The sequence below is a fragment of the Argopecten irradians genome, chromosome 3 (assembly GCF_041381155.1).
Source record: "Argopecten irradians isolate NY chromosome 3, Ai_NY, whole genome shotgun sequence".
Classification (NCBI taxonomy): domain Eukaryota; kingdom Metazoa; phylum Mollusca; class Bivalvia; order Pectinida; family Pectinidae; genus Argopecten; species Argopecten irradians.
This window is the reverse complement of record NC_091136.1, coordinates 65608695-65632783: the sequence shown is the minus strand read 5'-3', so window position 1 is coordinate 65632783 and position 24089 is coordinate 65608695. Positions and strand designations below refer to the sequence as shown.

At 37.3% G+C, this 24089-nt stretch overlaps 3 protein-coding genes across 7 annotated transcripts in view; 2 read left to right on the top strand and 1 right to left on the bottom strand.

Moving 5' to 3' along the window:
* LOC138319795 (uncharacterized) overlaps window positions 1–2313 on the top strand; it is a 107638-nt gene extending 105325 nt beyond the window's left edge. Inside the window, exons 87-91 of the mRNA XM_069262927.1 lie at window positions 749–907; window positions 1126–1169; window positions 1380–1403; window positions 1636–1649; window positions 1888–2313. Coding sequence (XP_069119028.1) covers window positions 749–907; window positions 1126–1169; window positions 1380–1403; window positions 1636–1649; window positions 1888–2184 — 538 coding nt within the window. The 3' untranslated portion in view covers window positions 2185–2313. The remainder of the gene's footprint in view (window positions 1–748; window positions 908–1125; window positions 1170–1379; window positions 1404–1635; window positions 1650–1887) is intronic.
* On the bottom strand, window positions 2304–7533 carry LOC138319373 (D-beta-hydroxybutyrate dehydrogenase, mitochondrial-like). Of its 2 annotated transcripts, XM_069262470.1 has the most exons (7): window positions 7439–7533; window positions 6020–6094; window positions 4545–4745; window positions 4174–4326; window positions 3859–4052; window positions 3299–3544; window positions 2304–2696 (listed from the first exon to the last, which is right to left on the bottom strand). In XM_069262470.1, exons 1-7 carry the CDS (start codon window positions 7446–7448, stop codon window positions 2586–2588), a joined length of 990 nt encoding a protein of 329 aa, XP_069118571.1. In that variant the 5' UTR covers window positions 7449–7533; the 3' UTR covers window positions 2304–2585. The 2 variants fall into 2 exon arrangements, with proteins under 2 accessions (XP_069118571.1, XP_069118570.1); XM_069262469.1 differs by lacking the exon at window positions 7439–7533 and having other exon boundaries at window positions 6020–6733.
* Window positions 7534–13057: 5524 nt separating this feature from the next.
* LOC138319372 (triokinase/FMN cyclase-like) overlaps window positions 13058–24089 on the top strand; it is a 70518-nt gene continuing 59486 nt past the window's right edge. The window contains exons 1-3 of one of the 4 annotated variants that reach the window (XM_069262465.1): window positions 13058–13375; window positions 15973–16083; window positions 16341–16525. In XM_069262465.1, coding sequence (XP_069118566.1) covers window positions 13168–13375; window positions 15973–16083; window positions 16341–16525 — 504 coding nt within the window. In that variant the 5' untranslated portion in view covers window positions 13058–13167. Of the gene's footprint in view, window positions 13376–15972; window positions 16084–16340; window positions 16526–20820; window positions 21009–24089 lie in introns of all 4 variants that reach the window. The other 3 variants (XM_069262464.1, XM_069262466.1, XM_069262468.1) reach the window with 3 other exon arrangements.

The window sequence follows — 24089 nt, the reverse complement described above, 5'->3', positions numbered from 1 at the left end:
CCATTGTAATTACACACATTCTTAAATATTTAGCCCAGTGTAATTACACTCATTCTGAAGTATTTAGCCCAGTGTAATTACACTCATTCTTAAGTATTTAGCCCAGTGTAACTATACTCATTCTTAAGTATTTAGCCCAGTGTAATTACACTCATTCTTAAGTATTTAGCCCATTGTAATTACACACATTCTTAAGTATTTAGCCCAGTGTAATTACGCTCATTTTAAAGTACTGAGCCCAGTGTAATTACACACATTCTCAAGTATTTAGCCTAGTGTAATTACACTCATTCTTAAGTATTTAGTCCAGTGTAATTACACACATTCTTAAGTATTTAGCCCAGTGTAATTACACTCATTCTTAAGTATGTAGCTCATTGTAATTACACACATTCTTAAGTATTTAGCCAAGTGTAATTACACTCATTCTTAAGAGTGTAATTACACACATTACAATAAGTATTTAGCCTAGTGTAACTACACCTATTCTTAAATGTTTGTGCACTTGTTTATTACACTTTTCATTACCATAGCTTAAGTCAAAGTATGTTTAGATAAGTGTTTTGGTACAGTGACACAACATGTAATCGTTACCATCATATGTTTTAGCCAAAGTCTTACAATAAATGTCATATTTTTGTTTTTACTTTATTTCCATTGTAACTACGTTTCCATTTATGTCAAATAATTAGGATGGATCCACATGGTTTGTTGGTTGTTTATTTACAATGTTAGTATATATGTTTAGCCCCAATGTAGTCCAGTCAGGCGTTACACACCTCCAGAATGCACAGACGTTCCCCTTGGCTAACTCTATGTCCCCCGGACACATCTGTCACTCCGTCCTCTCCTTTATACCTGCTGCTGAGCCGAGTGGATTGGTCTGTTTTACACCCATACAGGCAAGGTAGGTACATGTAACTCACCAAGGAATACATCACATTACTTTGGTGAAAATATCGATTTTTTTTACAAGAAAGGCGACCATTATTACAGCATAGAGGTACACTCTATCCGAAAACTGATCTATTGGTATGCTTAGGACCAGATACATTTGATAGTTATTTTAATGCATTCGAAGATTTCCATTAAGGCTAACTGCTTTTGGGTACATTTTATTTCCAGTGATCATGGGAAAGAGAAATGCTTCAATATCACGGTAAAGCCAGGTAAGACCATTTATAACCACTCACCGTCACTTATATATCGGCACAAAGTACATGATTTAGATGTCATATTGTAATTTATAACTTTTTCTGTTTAAATTATAGTTTCAAGTTCCGTAATAGTTGCCTGTGATTTTGATCGACTTTCAGCTTATATTTGGATGTCATATAACACACAAAATGTTCCAATATTGTTTCTTTTCATGTTTGTAGAAAATTGCAGTGGTCCAGTCATAGGTAAGAGGATATTCTCACAGACCTAACAATGTATAATTAACCAATACTAAATTCTATATTGTAGCACTATGTAAAAGTCTTGTAGGTACATATTTTGAAAGAATGTAAATACATGTATTGCAATTTTATGCCAATATAAGCAGTGTATATACCTACTGATATTAGTCAAAGGATTCTGATATATGTTTTATCGACATGCAACATGCGTAAATAAAGTCAATCTATATTTCAGATTTTGAAACAGCGGTAAGTAAGTTTTTTCCCCTAAGAATTAATCTTATGTCGTGCTAATCCGTGGAAACTTAATCCAGCACTACTATAAATAGAAGTATTTATGGATATTAGACGAGTCTCATTGATAGCGCATGGCAAACCAAATTCCTTCGTGTAACTACTTAGAATAATAAAAATTATATAAATGAAATGATGTGTATACTTTGAAGTTAAGAACATACTCTTATCTGTTGATTTTCTCATCTTAAAGAGAGAGGCGGTGACAATGGGACGCGCCACATGTAAATGTACTTTGGGCAATGGTAAGGAGATCGTCGTTATCAACAAGCGCCCGAAAGCTACAACAATGCAGATCCTCAAAGCGGCAAGTATCGGAGCCGGAAGTGTCTCTGGTGCCATCGCTATAGCAACCATCATCTATAAGATTGTTGGAAAAATTAAGGATTCGAATCACGCAAACCCGAATCGTGGCGACGATGTAAGGAAGTCCGATAGAATGACTCCACGTACTATTAAGCCACTTCCGCAGCCAAGACAGCGCCGCTGATATGGCAGTATTTGAATTATTATTGTGATGTACTATAATTTTCTATAATGCCTAAAGTGTTATTTTTTATAATGCCTAAAGTGTGAACATGAACAAACATTAACAAAAATAAATGAATGTTGCATTTTATCTGTTTCTTTTAATTTTTTTTTTATATTTTCCATACTTTCGTACGTTCTTTTGAATTATAAATGACGATTTCATAACATCTTCATAACTAATGGATTCCGGACTGTCCTGATGTTTTGGTTTACCTTTTACAAATATATATTTGGTAGAATGACGTCATATGTAAGGAATATTTTTTATCTACCTGCAATGTTACTAGATATATGAGTAGTTATCAAACCATTCTAAACTTACTTAATTTTCAGCACATATGTTAAGGCATTATAGATTTTTTAACTATTTTTTATTTTCCCGTTTCCATAATGCTTGTCACAACCAGTCATGCGTGCCAACAAAAAATCTGAAAACCATTCAGGTAAGAAGCTGTAGAGGTGGGCGAGAATCTGAAACACAATAAGGTTAAGACTGTGGGTTTATACACTACACATCCAATAATGGAATTTTTGCACGTGTCATACATTTGAAGAGATGAATGCCAAATTATTTAAATTATTCACTTCATAAATATGAAAAATGGAAAATGACGTTTTTTATGTATGTAAGTATTTATTACGTTTCATGCAATTAAATATAAGGTTTTGGGATGAACACAAAAGCGATATACTTCACTCCAGTGAAGATATCAATTTTGATATTTTCACTCGCTTTTGACCAATCGGAATGCAGCATTGACATTGAAAATATCATTTTGATTGTTACGTCATTAGTTTGTACGCAAAAATGACGTCATATTTTGTGTAGAAATACGACGTTATGCTCACAAAAGTACGGCGTAATAATCGCAAGGGAAAATAACTCTGTATAATACAATGGCGAAATAACCTTTGACGGAAGTAGTGATTGTCTTCTGTAAATGGAAGCGAGAAAACAAATGTAATTAATATAATATTCTTTGTTTCTAGATGAATACCAGTAATATTTCATCTCGTGAGGTGGCATTTAACTAAAATTCATCAAGGAATATTCTCTATATATAGATACGCACCGCTAGGTAGTCTATACCGAGAGAACCCATTCTCCCCGACACTACATATCGAGGTCGAGGCTGAGTGTTGATGAGAGCGTCCTCTATAGCGGCCAATACTGGGACAGGGGAAGAGGCCGTCCCGGGCAGGGAGTTGTTAGCGAGGTTGTCATACATCGCGTCGATGTGGGCTCGACCATAGGCTCGCTTAACATCATCAGAGGCAGCATTCCATGATACTTCCAGCTCATTTTTCATTCTCGATATCTGAGAAAGTACATTATATATATCGCTAAAAAGGTATTTCATAGCCAAAACCTCGGTTAAATTCAATGTACCTTTCATAGTTAGTAAACAATTATTTGAAATATATACATCGATTCTTATTCACTAAACTTTATACAAGGCGTTATGAGTCTTTAAAATTGAGCTACATCATACAGTTGTTTCATTCTTTTAGCACTCGTAAGTGATGCTGAAGAGCAAGAAAGATTGATAATGGACAGCGACTTTTGCCAAATTCCAATTTTACAACAACATTTATTACGATGAATTTGCTGACAGTAATGATATATACACACCGACTCGGGACCACTGCATGATGTTGCAGCATCAAACGAACCAGGTGCCACTACAGATACGCCAACTCCAAATTTGCGCATCTCCAGTCGGAGTGAGTCTGACATGGTCTCCACTCCGTATTTGCTGACGTGGTACACTGAATCGCATGGCCAAGCAAAACGACCTTTGACACTCGAAACGTTCACTACACGACCTACAAGTAATGATATAGATATTTAGAAGTAATATCCGTGGTTTGTAGCATTCATCTGTAAAGGTCTTTCAAAAAGAATAATATTCGAAACACTTTGTATGTTTTAATGTGCAACACCCACCTTTGCATTTCCGGATGAGTGGTAGGCAGGATTTGGTTACCCTAATCATGCCATACAAATTGACATCCATACATTTCTTATACTGGTCAATAGAAACAAACTCGACATCACCGTATATATTAAAGCCGGCGTTGTTAACCACTCCCCAAAGACCTGAAATGAAATAATAATCGCGTTGTTCGTTGAAGCCAAATAGTCGAATATTTTACTAATTGAGATCTGAACGGAACGGGTTGTTTTTTGATTTTATATTCCGAATTTCCAGCCAATATTATAAATTGTGATAGCAAATAGGAAATGTAAAGTCAGCCGTGAAATAGAATAGAATCATACAATGATGTAAATAACAAACATAGAACTTAATGTATAACCTGTATTTCCACATTTGGACTCGACATATTTTATAGTTTCGTCAACATCTTTTTGAGACGTTATATCGAGTTGTAAGACATGCAGACGTTTGGATTTCCGCGCTCTAAGACTGGATGCTCCTTCGCTTGATGTAGATAGCACGCCAGCGAACACCTCAAAACCGTGGTCGTTCAGTCTTTTTGCCAGATGATGTCCGAAACCTAGAGGATATTAAGGAAAATTAATGACACAACATAACTCATTAGACTTTAAATTTCTGAGATAGGCGCGAGTTAGGCTCGGATATGGATACAGCGTACATGTTGTGCCTGCTTAATCGTATTGATCAACGATTTGGAATTTTAACAGTATCAATCAAAATATGTCATGGAATTTGTCAATATTTCTTGCTGTATGTTTAATAAGGAATATAGAACAATGCATTTATGTCATATTTTGCTTCGTGGTTATGTAACAGAATTAGCCTCACTGAATTGTCCCTTTAACAAGTCCACATGGTTCGGTAATGTTTTTGACACCAAATAACCATGCCATTATGTTTACTTGTGTCGTATAAAGTGCGTTTGTTTGACCGGACTCGACTCAACAAAAACTTATACATCCAAGAATTTTTGACGTTATGATGCAAATGACGGCTTTAGATTATTTCATATAAATATGGGTATATGGAGGAGTTCCTATTGATAACAATGTGCAAATTCAATGTTATAATGTTATCTGAACATAGTGAGCTTGATTGAAAGAAAAAAACAATAATGTTAAATTAATGATTTAATGATTTTATCGCAATTCAACAAATCTGCATGTTTTGCCCCAAATACAGCAGTTGATGTTTTTCTCAGAACTAGTCTTCGTTTCTAAAATATGTACGGAACCCCGTGGACTTATTTTCCTGAAATGTACATGTTTCGCATATTTTGTCAAAATTTACAAGGTATATATATATATATATATATCTACATTTTCACTGCAGTTGGCAGTCACATAGGCTATGAACTTCAATCGCTTATGATGACGTCATTATCTTTATGACGTCACAATTATTGTGCCAGTGATCACGGAAGACGGCTGTTCAAATGGCTGTTCCATCCATGACGATAACGAATGATTAATTTATTAGAGACGCAAAATCCCTTCTTATTTCAACATAAAATTGTAACCAAATGTAAATATAAACATTTAACGTCATTCAGTTGGCATTCATCCAATCCAATCCAACATAAAGCGCTAGCGCGCTTCATGGAATTTGCCTCTGTCCAGTTGGCATTCATATTGTCTATGAATGCCAACTGAAAGACGATCATTGCTTAAATATACGCACACCAATTTACGAGTCAACAGTAACACCTAATGTTAACTCGATGCATTTAGATCTTTTTTAACAACGTATTTATGTTCAAGTACACATAGGAAGTGATATGTAGGCATAAAATATCACTAATTACATGGTCATAAGTAAGCTAATAGTACCCACCTGTATCACATCCAGTAACCAACACGGACCTGCCCTTGGCCTCCAGCAGGACACGCTTCTGTTGTCGTATGAATACTAAGCAAGCGTACATCAATAACAGCATTAATATACATATCCAAAACGAGTATGCTACAGAAAAAGGAAGTAGACAGAATGCTAGAAGAAACGACACCTCGAACACTTTCACATCGACACGATCGAGGGCATCTAGTAACGCCATTACAATAAATTATTTTCCAGCATGGAGCGTATACAAAGTATGTGGAGATACCGCCCATTACATTGACTGGCAGGTATTACAGCCACGTGTACTTGAGTCGTGACCTACCAGAATACCTACCAGGTGTCATTTACACAAGCTTAAATAGCTGTATAACGCTGCGACGAACATAGTCTAAAATGACATACATTTGAATTTTGGAACTAAAAAGAGCGCAAGCCATATGTTTAATACTTTGATAACTCGCTGCAGAAGAGACATTAATTAATTAGTTGATTGAATTATGCAGCGGTGGCTCTACTAGGGGCATCTAGTAAGGGTCTAGTTCTCTTAATAGCTTTCAGTGGAAAGAAATTATGACTTGTATTAAAGCTGATTTAAGAAGATATTAAAATTGTCAGCTTGACAAGCAAAACAAGATCACTCACATTCTACTCCTTTTACCATCGACGTTGAAATTGAAATGATAAAAGTTGATGACAAATGAAATAAGGTTACTGTGACATGACCTACATTTTAGAAAATGTTACAGAAGAATGAATATTGACATCTGGAATGTATGCTGTTCTTGCTTTTTGAAAATTACGTCAACGTGACCTTTTTAAGCGACAGGGGACAATGAAAATTGACATCGGGGATCCGCAATGCATGTTGAAATTGAATTTTATTGATAACTGGGATAAATAATTGATACCGAACTTGATTTATTGAAAACATTAGCTCGCCACGACCTACTTTAAAATAAATTGGCCAAGGACAATGAAAATTGACATCTTTGATCCACAATACATTTGAACTGAACTTGAATTTTTCATAATGAGGTCACTGTGATTTGCTTTTGAGAAAAAGTTCACAGAACAGGGAAAATTAAAAAACTAAGATGAACAACCAATGCAAAACTTTATATTTGTAAACTTAGGTGATTAGCTTTGACGACACCATGGAAATTGACATCTGGGATCCAAATTTGCTGACCTTTAATTTTGAAAAATATAGATCACAATGACCTAGAAGATGGTTACATGGTTATTAACACGGATATAAAGGTCATATATTTAGTTGTAGAACAACAATTAACTGATCAGGTGACTGCTATGGCATATATGCCTCCTGTTTCAGGATAGTTTGCATGGAAAACATACCCACAAGACTTGCTTATATAATTCCACATTCTAAAAGTCATTGTAATAAATACACACCTTTCACCATACCAGGTTCCCACAGACTTTAAACTACATGTATATGGTAAGCAGAAACACAAGTCAGCAAGAAAAGGAACTGGAATGAAAACGAAAAACTAATTGGACAGAAGTAGTCGCAAAACCAGGTTATACCATTTCAGAAAATTTAAAAGGGTGAAAATTAGAAAGATTAGAGAGAAAGGAGGGATAGTGGAAACTGACAAGATTCTTTATTTACATCGAGATTCATAATCTTACAAAGAAAATAAACTGTAGGTCCTACACAAAGATCATGACTACTTCATAATGACACACAAAGACTTTACACGGATGACAGATAAAACATGTAAACAAAGTAACGTTATTCTAAGTCTTTCTCATTTCATTCAATTACTACAAAAGATGCATTAATTTTGTACGTCGTATATAATATCATTCAAAAGGGGTTTTTTCCAAGTCAGAGATCAGTGTGAAACCAGGGTCCAGTTTCACTAACATTCCTTAAATTTAAAGAATTCCTTAACTTAAAATTCTCCATAGGAAAACATTACAGACGTTAACAAATCTTAAGGTAAGGAGTTTTCTTTAAAGTCAATAATGCTTTCCTAAAGACAATTTTAAAATAAGGAATTCCTTAAAACTAAGGAATCTTCTTAAAACTGGATCCAGTTTGGAGACATCTTGTACTGTATATATAGCTTCAACATTAAAATGACAAAATTATCAAAATTATCTGTATAGAGTCTAAAATTCTTAAAATGTAAATGAGATTAAAATGTATTCTAATACGGATTCAAAATCTGAAAGAACAGCTGAACATCGTTACAGTCCGATAATGTCTGTACTATACTCGTTTCAATTTCAGTTATACAATATAGTAAGTGCTAATATGGACTTTATACAAAGTCTCACGGGAATTGGTTAAAGTAAAAAAACTGAAGCCGCTGTGATTTATTGTATTGATAAAGGAAAAATATGCTAGAACAAGCGCAGAATTTTATTGTCAAATCTGTCCAAGGCTTGAGGATGAGGACCAGGACTGACATGTGTGTATTATTGCTCGGTTGGGTTACCATCGAATCATATATTGACATCAGAAAATTATTTTTTGTAAGACGAATTATTGCCATGTATAGTGGATTTTTGATATATGAAAGATCATGGCTAGAACGTATGTCAAATTATATAAATTTTATTAGATTCAAATGTATTCACCTTAAAACTAGTTTGCACTTCTTTGGGAACTCGCTGTAAAGTTCCCACAGTATAATAGTCATGTACATTGTATTTTGAATGTTTGTGTAAACTCACGAATATCAAATTGTATTGAATTATGTCAATATTGTGGAATGGTTTTTGATGATCATATTACCTATATCATTTTGAATTGTGATCAAAATAGTGAAATTCGTGACGAGTACTGGCGTTTTTGGTGAATAATTTTGGATTAGAATTCATGTCATCGCTTCATAATTTACCAGATTTTGATTTATGTAACACCTTGTTGGGTAAAGAATTTGCCTTTGATTTTTCAAATAGTGATTTAGAGGAGTTTAGATTAGGAAATGTATTTTTTGTATAGACTCCTGTAAGCAGGTGATCTTAATTGCTTTGATTAAATCTAAAAAATTACTAATTATTAGACTTGAAATTGTACATATTTTGTAAATATCTATTTGCTATTTTGTATATTGTTTTCATGTTAAATGTCATTCCTTATGTAATCTTCATTTTTGGAGGAAATACAGATGATAATAATAATCGTGTTATTCTTATAGGACAAACAGAAATATTTTGACAAAATAAATCACTTGCTCCATTTTGTGTTTAACAATATTGTTTACTTTTTTATTTTGACATTAATTACACCTTAACATGTAAGAAAATTGGTATGTATATTAATTTTCTGATTAACCCTGTAAAAAACATTCTTTATAAAAGTAACACCTGTTTTCAATTAGTATTAAAGTTATATGTGCCATATTTTTCATACTCAAGAATCAAGAAGAGCTTTTAATATATATGTTATTCACCACCAAAAGTGACCAACATTTTGAGAATTACAATACTTTCAAGGCATAGGTTTGAATTTTACAAGTAAAAAATAGGAGTTGAAAAGGGTTTTTGGTAGTACCGCCAAAAATCATTACATTAACATCTACAGTACAGTGAAATGTGTACATCTAGTCAGACCGTAAAGCTAAGTAGTTGTCTACAATTTCATTTAACATTTTTTACAGTACTAGTGGTATTAGTAATTGTAAAGTGATTTCTGCATGTGTTTCCATCTATACATAAAGCATCAAAAACAAGAATTTTACAGTTTATAAATTCTATGCTGTATCTAATGTTTATAAGGCATCATACATGTGTTCTTTTTTCTGTCCATATCAAAACAGATGGTTTTCAATAGATTACTGAAGAAAAATTAACATGTCCTATTTTTGACCATTTATGGCACATGTATCGTAAATGTATTATTATTATTATTATTATCTTTATTTTCCTCCAACATGTTAGAGTATATATAAATAATAATATGGGACAAGGAAGTAATTCCAACCGTGTGGACAAAACAAAATTGTCAAATTTTCAAGGCGATTATTATTAATAATATTACATATGGTAGCAACATGAAATAGTTTGTACACAATTAGAGAGAGTGAGATAGAGAGAAGGGAAATAAATACACAACATAATTAGTATAAATCAGAAAAAGAGAGAAGATGGTTCGGGTATTTCTATATCGAAATTATTTCAATGTATGAATATATATGTAAAGAAATACACGAGTAAGTTTAGCAGTGATTGTAAATCTTTTTTAAAATTATACACTGATATCAATCTGAATTGCTCTCCAATGTATAGTCCAAGGGACCTCCTAATAATACATGTATTAGCTCAAAATCTGAAGGGAGTATAAATATGAAATAAAATCTCTATGTGTGATTGATACAATTGAACATATGAAAACACCTCTTATTTGTTCAGTTAATATTACAGAATCTTCTAATCGTACAGACACAATCATTTTCATAATATATCTTACATTTCCAAGGCAATTTGGATGACGTAGAGCTAGTTTCCAAATGTAATGGGGTTTTAAACAATCGTGTAATATAAAAATCGTGTGAATTCTGCGTCATTTGACATTCTCAATCTCCAGCCATTTGTTCTACTTTAAGGCCTTTCAACAATATCTAGTAGGAAAAGATCCATCGTCGAAAAATTTTAAGACATATTCATATAAGTTGTATTTCATAAGTATTTTGGAATAAAACCTTTTTGAACATACGTAGTCACATTATTTAAAAAATATCTCACATTGAAAATTCTAAAACTCAAATGTGTTCTTTTCATTCTACAAACTCTGCCTAGGAACAATAGTTTTTAATATCTATATAAGTCTCAATAGAGGTCCATCCTGTTAGTGAAGTACACATGTCTGTTCTAGTTCTTCTGTCAAACCCTTGTATAGAATTTATAATAAAATGTTAAGCCCTTTCCAGCATTCATAAATCAGGTTTTGATAACACCGAAAGCTCACACTTTCATTTTGATATTTTTTTTAAATAGTAAGGGGGTACAGGGAACACTGGTGTGCATCCGAACGTAGTAATGCCATAGTACCACTTTTTAATTTCTTAGAAGCCTGTTTAATCTTTTCAAATGATTGATGTTTACTATTCATAATAAAACCAATATGATTAGCTTCTAAAACAACAGGTAAAACATTGTTATAGAGACTAAATGTACAGTTGATGTTTAAATTTCTCTTATCAGAAAATACCATAATTTTACTATTTGAGCTTGAATACAAAAATCTCCATTTTCTATTGTATTCTTTACATATACTTAACATTTTTGGAGGCTCGTACTATTTGTACTTACAAGACATATATCGTCTGCCTGCGTGGGTATATTTGCAGGTATATCGATTAAAGATGCACCTCTACCACAGTTTTCAACTTGATTCAATAGGTCATTACTAAAAATAAGATACAATTTTGCTTAGAGGGTCCCTCCTTGTAAAATACCTCTCTCCATCTTGACTGGCTCAGATGTTATACCATTAAACAATACTGGGAACTTTGTTCATCTGTATACCTAAACCTTAAAATATTCCATACCTTCCCTGTAAGACCAATATCGTATAATTTAACTTGTAGACCGTCGTGCCAAACGGTATCGAATGCTTTAATTTGGTACTATCTAAAACCGCCACATGAATAATGAACTTCAGATTAAGAGATGCGTTACCTTTCTTCACGCTCATTTTAGTTTTATAATTGTTTAGGAATTGCTCTTTGCTTTGTATTGTAAATGTCCTGTTAATGTATAGTGAGTTAACTTTGATAATAATTAGGTTCCAGTGTTAACTTCCGAATTAGGCACACGTTTACTTGTAACCCTTAGATTTAATACAGAATAGAACAAGAAGACTGGAGTTTGTATTCGGAATTTAGTGGGTAACAATAATGTTTAATATGTGTTTTTTTTTACCTTTTGAAGTAAACGCTCCATTTATTTTCCCATCTAATGTATATAGCTTACGTATCCAGGGTAGTTTCCAGTGAACACTAAAGTATAGGCCTAAAACTGTAGTTTTTTGTATACCTAAAACACATTCTGGACAATTTATTTTAAGGATCTGCTCTGGTAAGGTTTCATTCTCGTTGAAGCCTCGTTTCAATATTCATCAAAGAGTTTTTATCATTTTCAAAAATTAATTGTCTCTATTTGTATCAAGTTGCCATATACAAAATATGTCAAAAAAATTACATTTCTATTGCTTGTATATTTTTTTATACAAAAATTTTAAGAAATAACCAATATGGCGGCCATTTTGAAAAAGTGTGTTTGTTACACTTTGTAAAGAGGTAAAATTTTACTTTTTTTTACTTCAACATTTTCAAAAATCACCTGTGCAATGACATTTTTAGTTATATCAAGTTCATTTTAATAAATAGAGCCTTGTAAATACTTTTAAGGGTCACTGGGATAAAAAATGTAAACATTTAAGTGTGGAATTATAAGAATTATTTGTCTTCTTTTATTGTTTTAGTGGGATTAAAATACATGTAATTTGAAGTTTAGCAACGGGACAAACAATCAAGCACACTGACCCCCCTATCTTCATACTGGTATAAGAAAAAGCAACGGGTTTTTTTTCTTTTGAATTGCAAAGTTTTAGAAAAGGTTGGTCTTCAAAACTTTTTTCTGTGATGCGTTGAATCTGTCAGACATCGTTATTAAAAACGATGTATTTTCATCTTCAAAATTTAGCGGGTTTGGGTAAAGTACGTGTATATACTGTTATTCCGAGCAGGAAAAATGTGTTGACTGTGTGCTATTACAATAGCTCAAAATCAAACACACGGCCACCATATGATTTTTATTCCATTTTCAACTTTGGTGTGAGCGCCTGTTTCCAAAAATCTATATCAGATAAAAAGTTAGGCACATCTTAAAAAAAAGACATTTCACCAGAGCAGATCTTTATAGACTAATTTTGTTATATAATAGTTGTGAAGGGGGAAGGCGACGAAATTAATATTGATACGGTCCCTTACTGATTTTGAGACAGCCCCAATCCTATCCAGGTTACATTCACGTTTGAAAGGAATGTGAAGTTGATCAAGGTGACTAAGCGTTTCAATGACGTAGATTCAGAGCGACCGAGTCTTCCTTGCAATAATTTTTCTCACGGAAGGTTATCAAGATAAGTGTTGGGGGCGATTGTCAACATGCCTGCCGCCTGTAAGAAGCTGATTAACAATGTGGAGCAGTGTGTGGACGAGAATCTGGAAGGTTTGGTCGCTGTCAATCCCGGACTGCAGCTCCTGGAGGGACTGAGGGTGGTGGTGAGGTCTGATGTCGGCCCTAACGTTGTGGGGGCGGGCAAAGTCTCTCTTCTTAGTGGTGGAGGGTCAGGCCATGAACCCGCACACGCAGGTAATGTTAGCATTAACATATTGACGTGTATACATAATATGATATGATAATATTACCATGATTAGGTAAAGGTCGTCAGACACGTTGCTTGACTATGGCGATCAATAGGTTATACACAGAGAGTCATATACACTGTTATACGGTATACAAATGTACATGTAAATTAAATCTACTGTTAATGTACATGTATAACCTAGACGTGTACATTAATATATGAAGCCTAATTAAGTAGGTTTTAGTTGTCAATAATGTGCAAGGTTGTATGTCTTGCCTTCAAAGTTTAAGCTTTAGGACGGGTAAAATGTACAATACATAGACCAGTAAGTCAAGAGTCGTGGGCTGGATCCTGATGAATAATGGACTATGCATTAAGCTGAGAGCCATGTACGGGTTGGATCCTGGCTTGGTGATGGATCATCCTGTAAGCTGAGAGTCATGTACTGGTTGGATCCTGGCTTGGTGATGGATCATGCTGTAAGCTGAGAGTCATGTACTGGTTGGATCCTGGCTAGGTGATGGATCATGCTGTAAGCTGAGAGACATGTACGGGTTGGATCCTGGCTAGGTGATGGATCATGCTGTAAGCTGAGAGCCATGTACGGGTTGGATCCTGGCTAGGTGATTGATCATGCTGTAAGCTGAGAGCCATGTACGGGTTGGATCCTGGCTTGGTGATGGATCATGCTGTAAGCTGACAGTCATGTACGGATTAGATTCTGGCTAGGTGATGGATCATGCCGTAAGCTGAGAGTCATGTACTGGTTGGATCCTGGCTAGGTGATGGATCATGCTGTAAGCTGAGAGTCATGTATTGGTTGGATCCTGGCTTGGTAATGGATCATGCTGTAAGCTGAGAGTCATGTACTGGTTGGATCCTGGCTTGGTGATGGATCACGCCGTAAGCTGAGAGTCATGTACTGATTTGATCCTGGCTAGGTGATGGATCATGCTGTAAGCTGAGAGTCATGTACAGGTTGGATCCTGGCTGGGTGATGGATCATCCTGTAAGCTGAGAGTCATGTACTGGTTGGATCCTGGCTTGGTGATGGATCATCCTGTAAGCTGAGAGTCATGTACTGGTTGGGTCCTGGCTTGGTGATGGATCATGCTGTAAGCTGAGAGTCATGTACTGGTTGGATCCTGGCTTGGTGATGGATCATGCTGTAAGCTGAGAGTCATGTACTGGTTGGATCCTGGCTTGGTGATGGATCATGCTGTAAGCTGAGAGTCATGTACAGGTTGGATCCTGGCTGGGTGATGGATCATCCTGTAAGCTGAGAGTCATGTACTGGTTGGATCCTGGCTTGGTGATGGATCATCCTGTAAGCTGAGAGTCATGTACTGGTTGGGTCCTGGCTTGGTGATGGATCATGCTGTAAGCTGAGAGTCATGTACTGGTTGGATCCTGGCTTGGTGATGGATCATGCTGTAAGCTGAGAGTCATGTACTGGTTGGATCCTGGCTTGGTGATGGATCATGCTGTAAGCTGTGAGTCATGTACTGGTTGGATCCTGGCTTGGTGATGGATCATGCTGTAAGCTGAGAGTCATGTACGGTTTGGATGCTGGATGATGGATCATGCCGTATGCTGAGAGTTGCATACAGGTTGGATTCTGACTGGCTAATCGACCATGCAGCAAACTGATCATTAGAGTCGTGTATGGGTAGAATCCTGGCTGAGTGATTGATCATGCACTAATACTGTGTGATTTAAGTTTGGAGCACTGATACTTCTCTAAACTATTCCAAACAAAGTTCCAATATTCAGCTAGTGGTTAAGGTGTTCCAAAATATATTATTTATTGCCTCCAGTCTCCACTTCCATGTTGGGTAGACAGGTATATATGAATAAGTCTATGATATTTCTTTGGACACTCTGGCTTTTCTCCACCTGCTAAACTTGACAATGTGTTCATAAGTTACCATGAACTCTAACAGAAATTATAACATAACTTTAGAAATTATAATATAATGAAACTGTCCAACTTATAGTTAGAGTTACCTCCCTTCTGTCACATCTGATTTGATGTTTTTCTAATCAAGGCTTTGAAAATGACTAAATAAATACTATTGAAATGCAGTTGCAATAAATTTGTGTAATATCAGTACTATTGCAATAATTTGTTTTGTCTTTATTTTCATTGTTTTACGATATTAGACCTGTTGTATAATCTGGATCCATGTGTATTATGGCACACTTGTATATCATTTCTTCATTAATTCATAGTAACTAAAACCTGTATACCTGTAAACCTGGGTATACCAGCCAAATATTCTGGTCCTGTGACGTCCGGTTAAGACAAGTTACACTGTATATTATAAATAGTAATATTGGTGGTGGGTCTATGTATATTATAAATAGAAATATTGATGTTGGGTCTATGACAGACCCCTGTGGCAGCTAGCTAAGTGATGGGGCTTTTGTTAAGTTTATATACATGTATCTAACAAATTGGTCAAAACTGCAAATTGGTAGCAGATGGAGATTTTAAATCATAGTTTTCACCTCCTCCTAGGGCCCTGCATCTGGCAATTTGCATAGATTTTTATTAGAACAGGGGTTATAGGTATGGAACTATTTGGCTTATTTTTTTCAGGTTATGTTGGACCTGGGATGTTGACGGCTGCAGTAGCAGGGTCTGTATTTGCCTCCCCTCCCCCACACAGTATCCTAGCTGGCATCAAGGCTGTATCAGCTCCAGGTTCAGGTACGTAATGTCATATAGATTTGCTTTCCTTTTAAAGTTATCTTTTAATGCATTATTTCTGTTTGCATGCATGGTAACCAAATTTCTGAGGAATTATTTCTTGTTTGGCTTGTTGTTTAGTACTGACACTGTATTTTATAAAACATAGTCTATTTATGGATCTTATCAATGTTTGCGTGTAATGCTTCTTTCTGCTGGAGGTGAACACTAACCATTGTTTTCTCTGCACCCTTACACACTATGCACTACTACTTCAGTTGGGTGTATGGTATTCATCGCTAACTATACGGGGGACCGTCTCAACTTTGGGTTGGCGGTGGAGCGGGCCCGTCACCAGGGGCTGAGTGTGGGTGTGGTTGTTGTAGGGGAGGACTGTGCCCTGGCCACTACTGATAAAACAGCGGGGAGGAGAGGGCTGACGGGGGCTCTCATGGTCATGAAGGTGTGTCCAACATTCCCTTCTTATATTTATATTCCTCTTCAATCCCTTCCCATCAAACCACAGTTGTAGGCGAGCTCCTGTGGCCAACAGTAAATAACTGACCGAGACAATAACAGATTGACTAGACATACTAATGTTCTTACCATTGACCTTCAAATCATCAGATAATTACACCACATCTCAATTTGATTTCTGGTTTTCCTTCCATACAGTAATACAGTAAAACCCCTCTAACTCGAACTCGGATTCCTCGAATACGTACCCCCAATTCGTCGAACTGGTCATACGGCCCCGACCGTCTCCCTATATAATCTATGTAGCAAAACCCCGGATAGCTCGAACAGCTATTCGTCGAATACCTCTTATTCCTTGAACAGAAATATGTCCCCATTTCATCAAATACATAGTATTTACCCATGTATTCGTCGAACAGGTGTTCAGCCCTTGAGATTTTTTTACCTGTGTCACACCTGACTGCACCGACCGACATGGATAATTGCTCACGATCTTGTGTTTATACAGTTGGCGTGTCGAGCCTTTAGGTAATTAAGAGATTAATGGTGTCATTATTACCTACATGTACCTACACGATCGCAAGTCGTTGTTTGACGCTTACTTTATTTGAATATTTCAGAAAAGGCATTAATTCATTAATGTTTCTCTCGCAATAATATTCGCTGTAAATACAAAAATACAGAAGTTGTTGATCCGTGTTAATAGAAAGTACGCATTGTGAAATGACAAAAGAGGCGAAAGATATTGCTGACGTCCGCCTAATTATAAAAGTTTATTTGTTTTAATTTCTTTGTTGGTTTCATTCGACAGGCTAACACAATGTTATTTATCGAAAGATGTAAACGATATCAAATGATATATGCAAAGTACATTTTATCAGTGCGTTCCGTATCTCGTAAATTATATTTTGTAACTTTACTCGTAAAGACATGTAACCCAACGTTACGCTTTTACTAAAAAGATGTCTATAAAGATCATTTCTTATGTCCGTAAATATGCTGGTTAATAACTTTATTGTGAGTATATATTTTGTAAATGTTTTAAATGATATATGATAATTAAATAATAGAAATGTACTCCTTGTTGACCAATATGGATTCTACATAGACCTAGATGATGATCGCTTACTCTGCTGTGAATGATTTAGGGCTTTCTCGTTAGCTTTTTCAAACGCTAAATTTATGTTATACATTTTTTTTTGCAACTTGATATTGCTATCAATAAAACACTTAAATAAAGAAATCCAAAATGTTGAAAGATAGGGTAATTAAAATGTCATTGTCGTGCATTGTTTGTCATAGTTTGAGACCGGACATTTTGACTGTCGATCGTGACCAACCTCGGATGAGTCGAATACCCCGTATTCCTCGAACTATTGACATGGTCCCCTGCTGTTCGAGTTATAGGGGGTTTACTGTATATATGTACTGGCTGATTACTCAGAACAGTCATTACTAAATAATACTAACAATAATTATTATTCTATTATGGCCTTTTCCAGAGGAAACTGTTCTCTTATAATGTTGTCTGGTGAGGTATAGTCCCCGAGTCGAAGACAAGGGGACTATACCTTGCCAGCCAACACTAGGAGAACTGTTCCTGAAGGAAAGGGCCATACTAGATTTTTAGTACGTCACATGACATTTATTATGACGTCACATATTTGGTTGTGTGCTCATTCCCGGGGGATTATTACTTTGGTATAGTTCCCATAGTCAGGTATAGTCTCCCGTAGTCAAGAAGGACAGCCGGAACTGTTGCAAAATAGACATTGGCTGTTATCCAATCACATTCCTAGTAATTATCATGTGATGTACTAAATCTTAATTAACACACCCCTCTAGCTTGATTCCTAACTTGTCTAACTCTACTTCTCAGTTCACCTATTTTGTTATTTTTTTATTATGCTTCATCCTCCATTTTTATCCAGCTTTATTGACTGGTAGTAAACAGTTTTCAAATAAATTATTTTCTTCTCAATAACCAAGAGGCCCAGAGACAGGATGGTCACACACATAGTGTTTGTTGTATATGGTGTTTTTTCACTCTTATTATAAATGTACAAAAATGCTTGCATAAGCTTGTGTATGTAACTTGTAAATGACTAACCAAGTGTGTAAGAATTATAATATACAACACCTACTAAAAGTGACTTGTGTAGTCTACATTGTCAGACAAAGACATTCCTGTGATTCTATGTATGCAGTCTATATATAGTAAATGTGCTACCGCTGTAACATCATGAGGGATGTGTAACGACTTGTTTCGCTACGACCGCAGTCATTAGCGTAGAGTAAGAATGATACAATTAATTTGTTTTGCTCTGGGTTCGACTGCCGCGTTAGCTTGCAGATTCCTATGTCTCGCTACAATATTCAAAGGTACTAGTGAGTATGGACAATGGACGACATCAAATTCATTTAACAGTTTATTAATATTTAACATGTGTAAAGGTGACAACAAGAAAATACCCGCGTGGCTCAGTGGGAAGTACTGTGAAATGGACAATTTTGCTGCTAATATTCTCACGTTTTCGCTACCAGAATTAACTCCTACCCATCAATGAAAGACCGAGCACGTGGCGCTACACACCGGGCCGATTATCGATAGTTTAACCTCCAATTTCACAAACACCGTTCTCCAGCGAAGATTCTCAAAATATCTCCTTAACGGTTAACCCCGAAATTCAACACAGGAGGCTCCCACTCTTTTCCAGCCTACCAACGGCTCTCAACACAAGAGTGAAGACTTTTACTTGCTATCGAAACCCGTCTAAAAGCGAGACATGCTAAGTCCGACATTGCACAATTTCACAAGTATTTCAACCTCAAAAATATAGCAAAAATATCTACTGACAGCGAAAAATACACACACAGTAATGTTGATGCATTTCCATACTATACGATAACAGCAAATTAGGGAAAGGATGGGCGACAAATATATAAAAATTACATAGGTTTCAAAAACACAACCCTCACCTCTCAAGGCCCGGTAGAAAAACTGAAAGCCTCGGCGCAGTCCCGAGATCTCGTGCACAGCAAATTCCCGCCAAAGTCTCGGTTAATATAATTTCCGGAGTATATAGCAACGAAGCGCACCGCAGCTTCGTTACAGATGTACAAACTTTTAATGAGAAGAAGGATCATTTTGCATGGTATTACAGTATGTAAAGCAGAGATAATGCATGCATTAGCAGATTCTTATGTATATGAATGCAGAATATAACCAAAAGTAATCTTCTTGTGGATGGTATTAACAATACTTTGCATGTTAATTGTGCATGTAGATAAGTTTTGTGATGAATAGAATCTTACATTAAAATTTTGTGGATATGAAAATCATCCATTTTAAAACTTAGATAGCATTTCCTTGCCGACCCTTCCAGCTAATACCTCTATGGCTCTCAGAATATTATTGCAGATTTTAAATTAAGACAAGGATATTAAGTGTCAGTTTTACTGTTACACAGGAAAAACTAAAGAAGCTGTGTTTATTTGGTTTGTGACGCAATTAAGGAAAGATCTTCATTCAGACTGCATATATACGGTAGTATAAACACAATTGGCAATTGAGTTTTATTAGTTTAACGTCCTAGCCTGGTCACGTAAGGACATGCCAGGTTTGTACGTGGAGAAAAACCACCAACCAGTGGTCAGTACCTGGCAACTGCCCCACATGGGATTCAAAATTGCGACCCAAAGGTGGAGGTCTTGTAGTAATATGTTGAGGCACCTTAATCACTCAACCACCGCGGCCTCAAGACTGTATTCACTAATAATATACACAATCAGGTGTTGATGTTGTATTGGCAGCTTAAGGTATGGAGACTAGCATATAAATGTTGTGTCTCCTTGTGATTTTGGAACTCTGACATATTTATGTTAACTTGCTACTGAAGATACTGAGCAGTGCATCCTATCACATTCATCACACAACCTGGAAGTTGAGAGCTTTAAAGCAAGATTAGTAAATTAAATACAACCATTTATGGACCCCTGCTTGTCTGAAGCACCTAATCCTTCCGAACTGGATAAAGCATCAACACAAAAGCCAAAAGTGAGGTGGTGTTAAGAAAGAAAATGATATGTGAAAAAAGTTCTTAATTTCAGTCATCTTGCATGTATACAATCATGCAATGATGTCAGTATGTACAGTTACTTAATTTACTATACAAATTATACATCCTCAGTTCTTATTTCTGCTGACAGATGATAATTAGTTTTCTTCTTTTCTTCATTACAAATTATAATTGAATATCACATTTTCTTTCTGTTGGTCAGCTGGGGTTTTGCTGATAATAAAAAATTACACAGGAGATAGACTTAACTTTGGCATGTCAGCGGAGAGAGCTAAGTCCCAGTTAGGGGTGAAGGTAGACATGGTTGTTGTAGGGGATGACTGTGCCCTGGCGTCCTCCGACAAGACTGCGGGCCGGAGGGGTCTCTGTGGTACCCTTTTTATACACAAGGTGAGACAAGCACTAACCCTAGAATTCCTGACAGATAAATCCAGTCATGAGACCAGCACTAACCCTAGAATTCCGGACAGATAACTCCAGTCATAAGACCACCACTAACCCTAGAATTCCCGACAGATAACTCCAGTCAAGAGACCAGCACTAACCCTAGAATTCCGACAGATAACTTCAGTCATGGGACCACCACTAACCCTAGAATTTCCAACAGATAACTCCAGTCGCAAGACCACCACTAAGCCTAGAATTCCTGTCAGGTAACTCCAGTCATGGGACCAGCACTAACCCTAGAATTCCCGACAGATAACTCCAGTCATGAGACCAGCACTAACCCTAGAATTCCGACAAATAACTTCAGTCATGGGACCAGCACTAACCCTAGAATTCCGGACAGATAACTCCAGTCGCGAGACCACCACTAACCCTAGAATTCCTGTCAGGTAACTCCAGTCATGGGACCAGCACTAACCCTAGAATTCCTGTCAGGTAACTCCAGTCATGGGACCAGCACTAACCCTAGAATTCCCGACAGATAACTTCAGTCATGAGACCACCACTAACCCTAGAATTCCGGACAGATAACTCCAGTCATGGGACCAGCACTAACCCTAGAATTCCGGACAGATAACTCCAGTCGCGAGACCACCACTAACCCTAGAATTCCTGTCAGGTAACTCCAGTCATGAGACCAGCACTAACCCTAGAATTCCTGTCAGGTAACTCCAGTCATGGGACCACCACTAACCCTAGAATTCCCGACAGATAACTTCAGTCATGAGACCACCACTAACCCTAGAATTCTGGACAGATAACTCCAGTCATCGGACCAGCACTAACCCTAGAATTCCGGACAGATAACTCCAGTCATGAGACCACCACTAACCCTAGAATTCCCGACAGATAACTCCAGTCATGAGACCAGCACTAACCCTAGAATTCCTGACAGATAACTCCAGTCACAAGACCACCACTAACCCTAGAATTCCTGTCAGGTAACTCCAGTCATCGGACCAGCACTAACCCTAGAATTCCGCACAGATAACTCCAGTCATGATACCACCACTAACCCTAGAATTCCCGACAGATAACACCAGTCATGAGACCAGCACTAACCCTAGAATTCCTGACAGATAACTCCAGTCACAAGACCACCACTAACCCTAGAATTCCTGACAGATAACTCCAGTCATGGGACCACCACTAACCCTAGAATTCCCGACAGATAACTCCAGTCAAGAGACCAGCACTAACCCTAGAATTCCGACAGATAACTTCAGTCATGGGACCACCACTAACCCTAGAATTCCCAACAGATAACTCCAGTCGCAAGACCACCACTAAGCCTAGAATTCCTGTCAGGTAACTCCAGTCATGGGACCAGCACTAACCCTAGAATTCCCGACAGATAACTCCAGTCATGAGACCAGCACTAACCCTAGAATTCCGACAGATAACTTCAGTCATGGGACCAGCACTAACCCTAGAATTCCGGACAGATAACTCCAGTCGCGAGACCACCACTAACCCTAGAATTCCTGTCAGGTAACTCCAGTCATGGGACCAGCACTAACCCTAGAATTCCTGTCAGGTAACTCCAGTCATGGGACCAGCACTAACCCTAGAATTCCCGACAGATAACTTCAGTCATGAGACCACCACTAACCCTAGAATTCCGGACAGATAACTCCAGTCATGGGACCAGCACTAACCCTAGAATTCCGGACAGATACTCCAGTCGCGAGACCACCACTAACCCTAGAATTCCTGTCAGGTAACTCCAGTCATGAGACCAGCACTAACCCTAGAATTCCTGTCAGGTAACTCCAGTCATGGGACCACCACTAACCCTAGAATTCCCGACAGATAACTTCAGTCATGAGACCACCACTAACCCTAGAATTCTGGACAGATAACTCCAGTCATCGGACCAGCACTAACCCTAGAATTCCGGACAGATAACTCCAGTCATGAGACCACCACTAACCCTAGAATTCCCGACAGATAACTCCAGTCATGAGACCAGCACTAACCCTAGAATTCCTGACAGATAACTCCAGTCACAAGACCACCACTAACCCTAGAATTCCTGTCAGGTAACTCCAGTCATCGGACCAGCACTAACCCTAGAATTCCGGACAGATAACTCCAGTCATGAGACCACCACTAACCCTAGAATTCCCGACAGATAACTCCAGTCATGAGACCAGCACTAACCCTAGAATTCCTGACAGATAACTCCAGTCACAAGACCACCACTAACCCTAGAATTCCTGACAGATAACTCCAGTCATGGGACCAGCACTAACCCTAGAATTGCGACAGATAACTCCAGTCATGGGACCAGCACTAACCCTAGAATTCCTGTCAGGTAACTCCAGTCATGGGACCAGCACTAACCCTAGAATTCCTGACAGATAACTCCAGTCATGAGACCAGCACTAACCCTAGAATTCCTGACAGATAACTCCAGTCATGGGACCAGCACTAACCCTAGAATTCCGACAGATAACTCCAGTCATGGGACCACCACTAACCCTAGAATTCTGGACAGATAACTCCAGTCATCGGACCAGCACTAACCCTAGAATTCCTGTCAGGTAACTCCAGTCATGAGACCACCACTAACCCTAGAATTCCCGACAGATAACTCCAGTCATGAGACCAGCACTAACCCTAGAATTCCCGACAGATAACTCCAGTCACAAGACCACCACTAACCCTAGAATTCTGGACAGATAACTCCAGTCATCGGACCAGCACTAACCCTAGAATTCCGGACAGATAACTCCAGTCATGAGACCACCACTAACCCTAGAATTCCCGACAGATAACTCCAGTCATGAGACCAGCACTAACCCTAGAATTCCTGACAGATAACTCCAGTCACAAGACCACCACTAACCCTAGAATTCCTGACAGATAACTCCAGTCACAAGACCACCACTAACCCTAGAATTCCGACAGAAAACTCCAGTCATGGGACCAGCACTAACCCTAGAATTCCTGTCAGGTAACTCCAGTCATGGGACCAGCACTAACCCTAGAATTCCTGTCAGATAACTCCAGTCATGGGAC

What these genes read in the sequence shown, in the direction of transcription:
- LOC138319373 (XM_069262469.1), bottom strand. Translation starts at nt 6,239, where the DNA reads ATGGCGTTACTAGATGCCCTCGATCGTGTCGATGTGAAAGTGTTCGAG. An exon ending in GGTTACTGGATGTGATACAG is followed by an intron (nt 4,746 to 6,019) that starts GTGGGTACTATT and finishes AATATCCTCTAG; the next exon opens with GTTTCGGACATCATCTGGCA. An exon ending in ACTCATCCGGAAATGCAAAG is followed by an intron (nt 4,053 to 4,173) that starts GTGGGTGTTGCA and finishes CATTACTTGTAG; the next exon opens with GTCGTGTAGTGAACGTTTCG.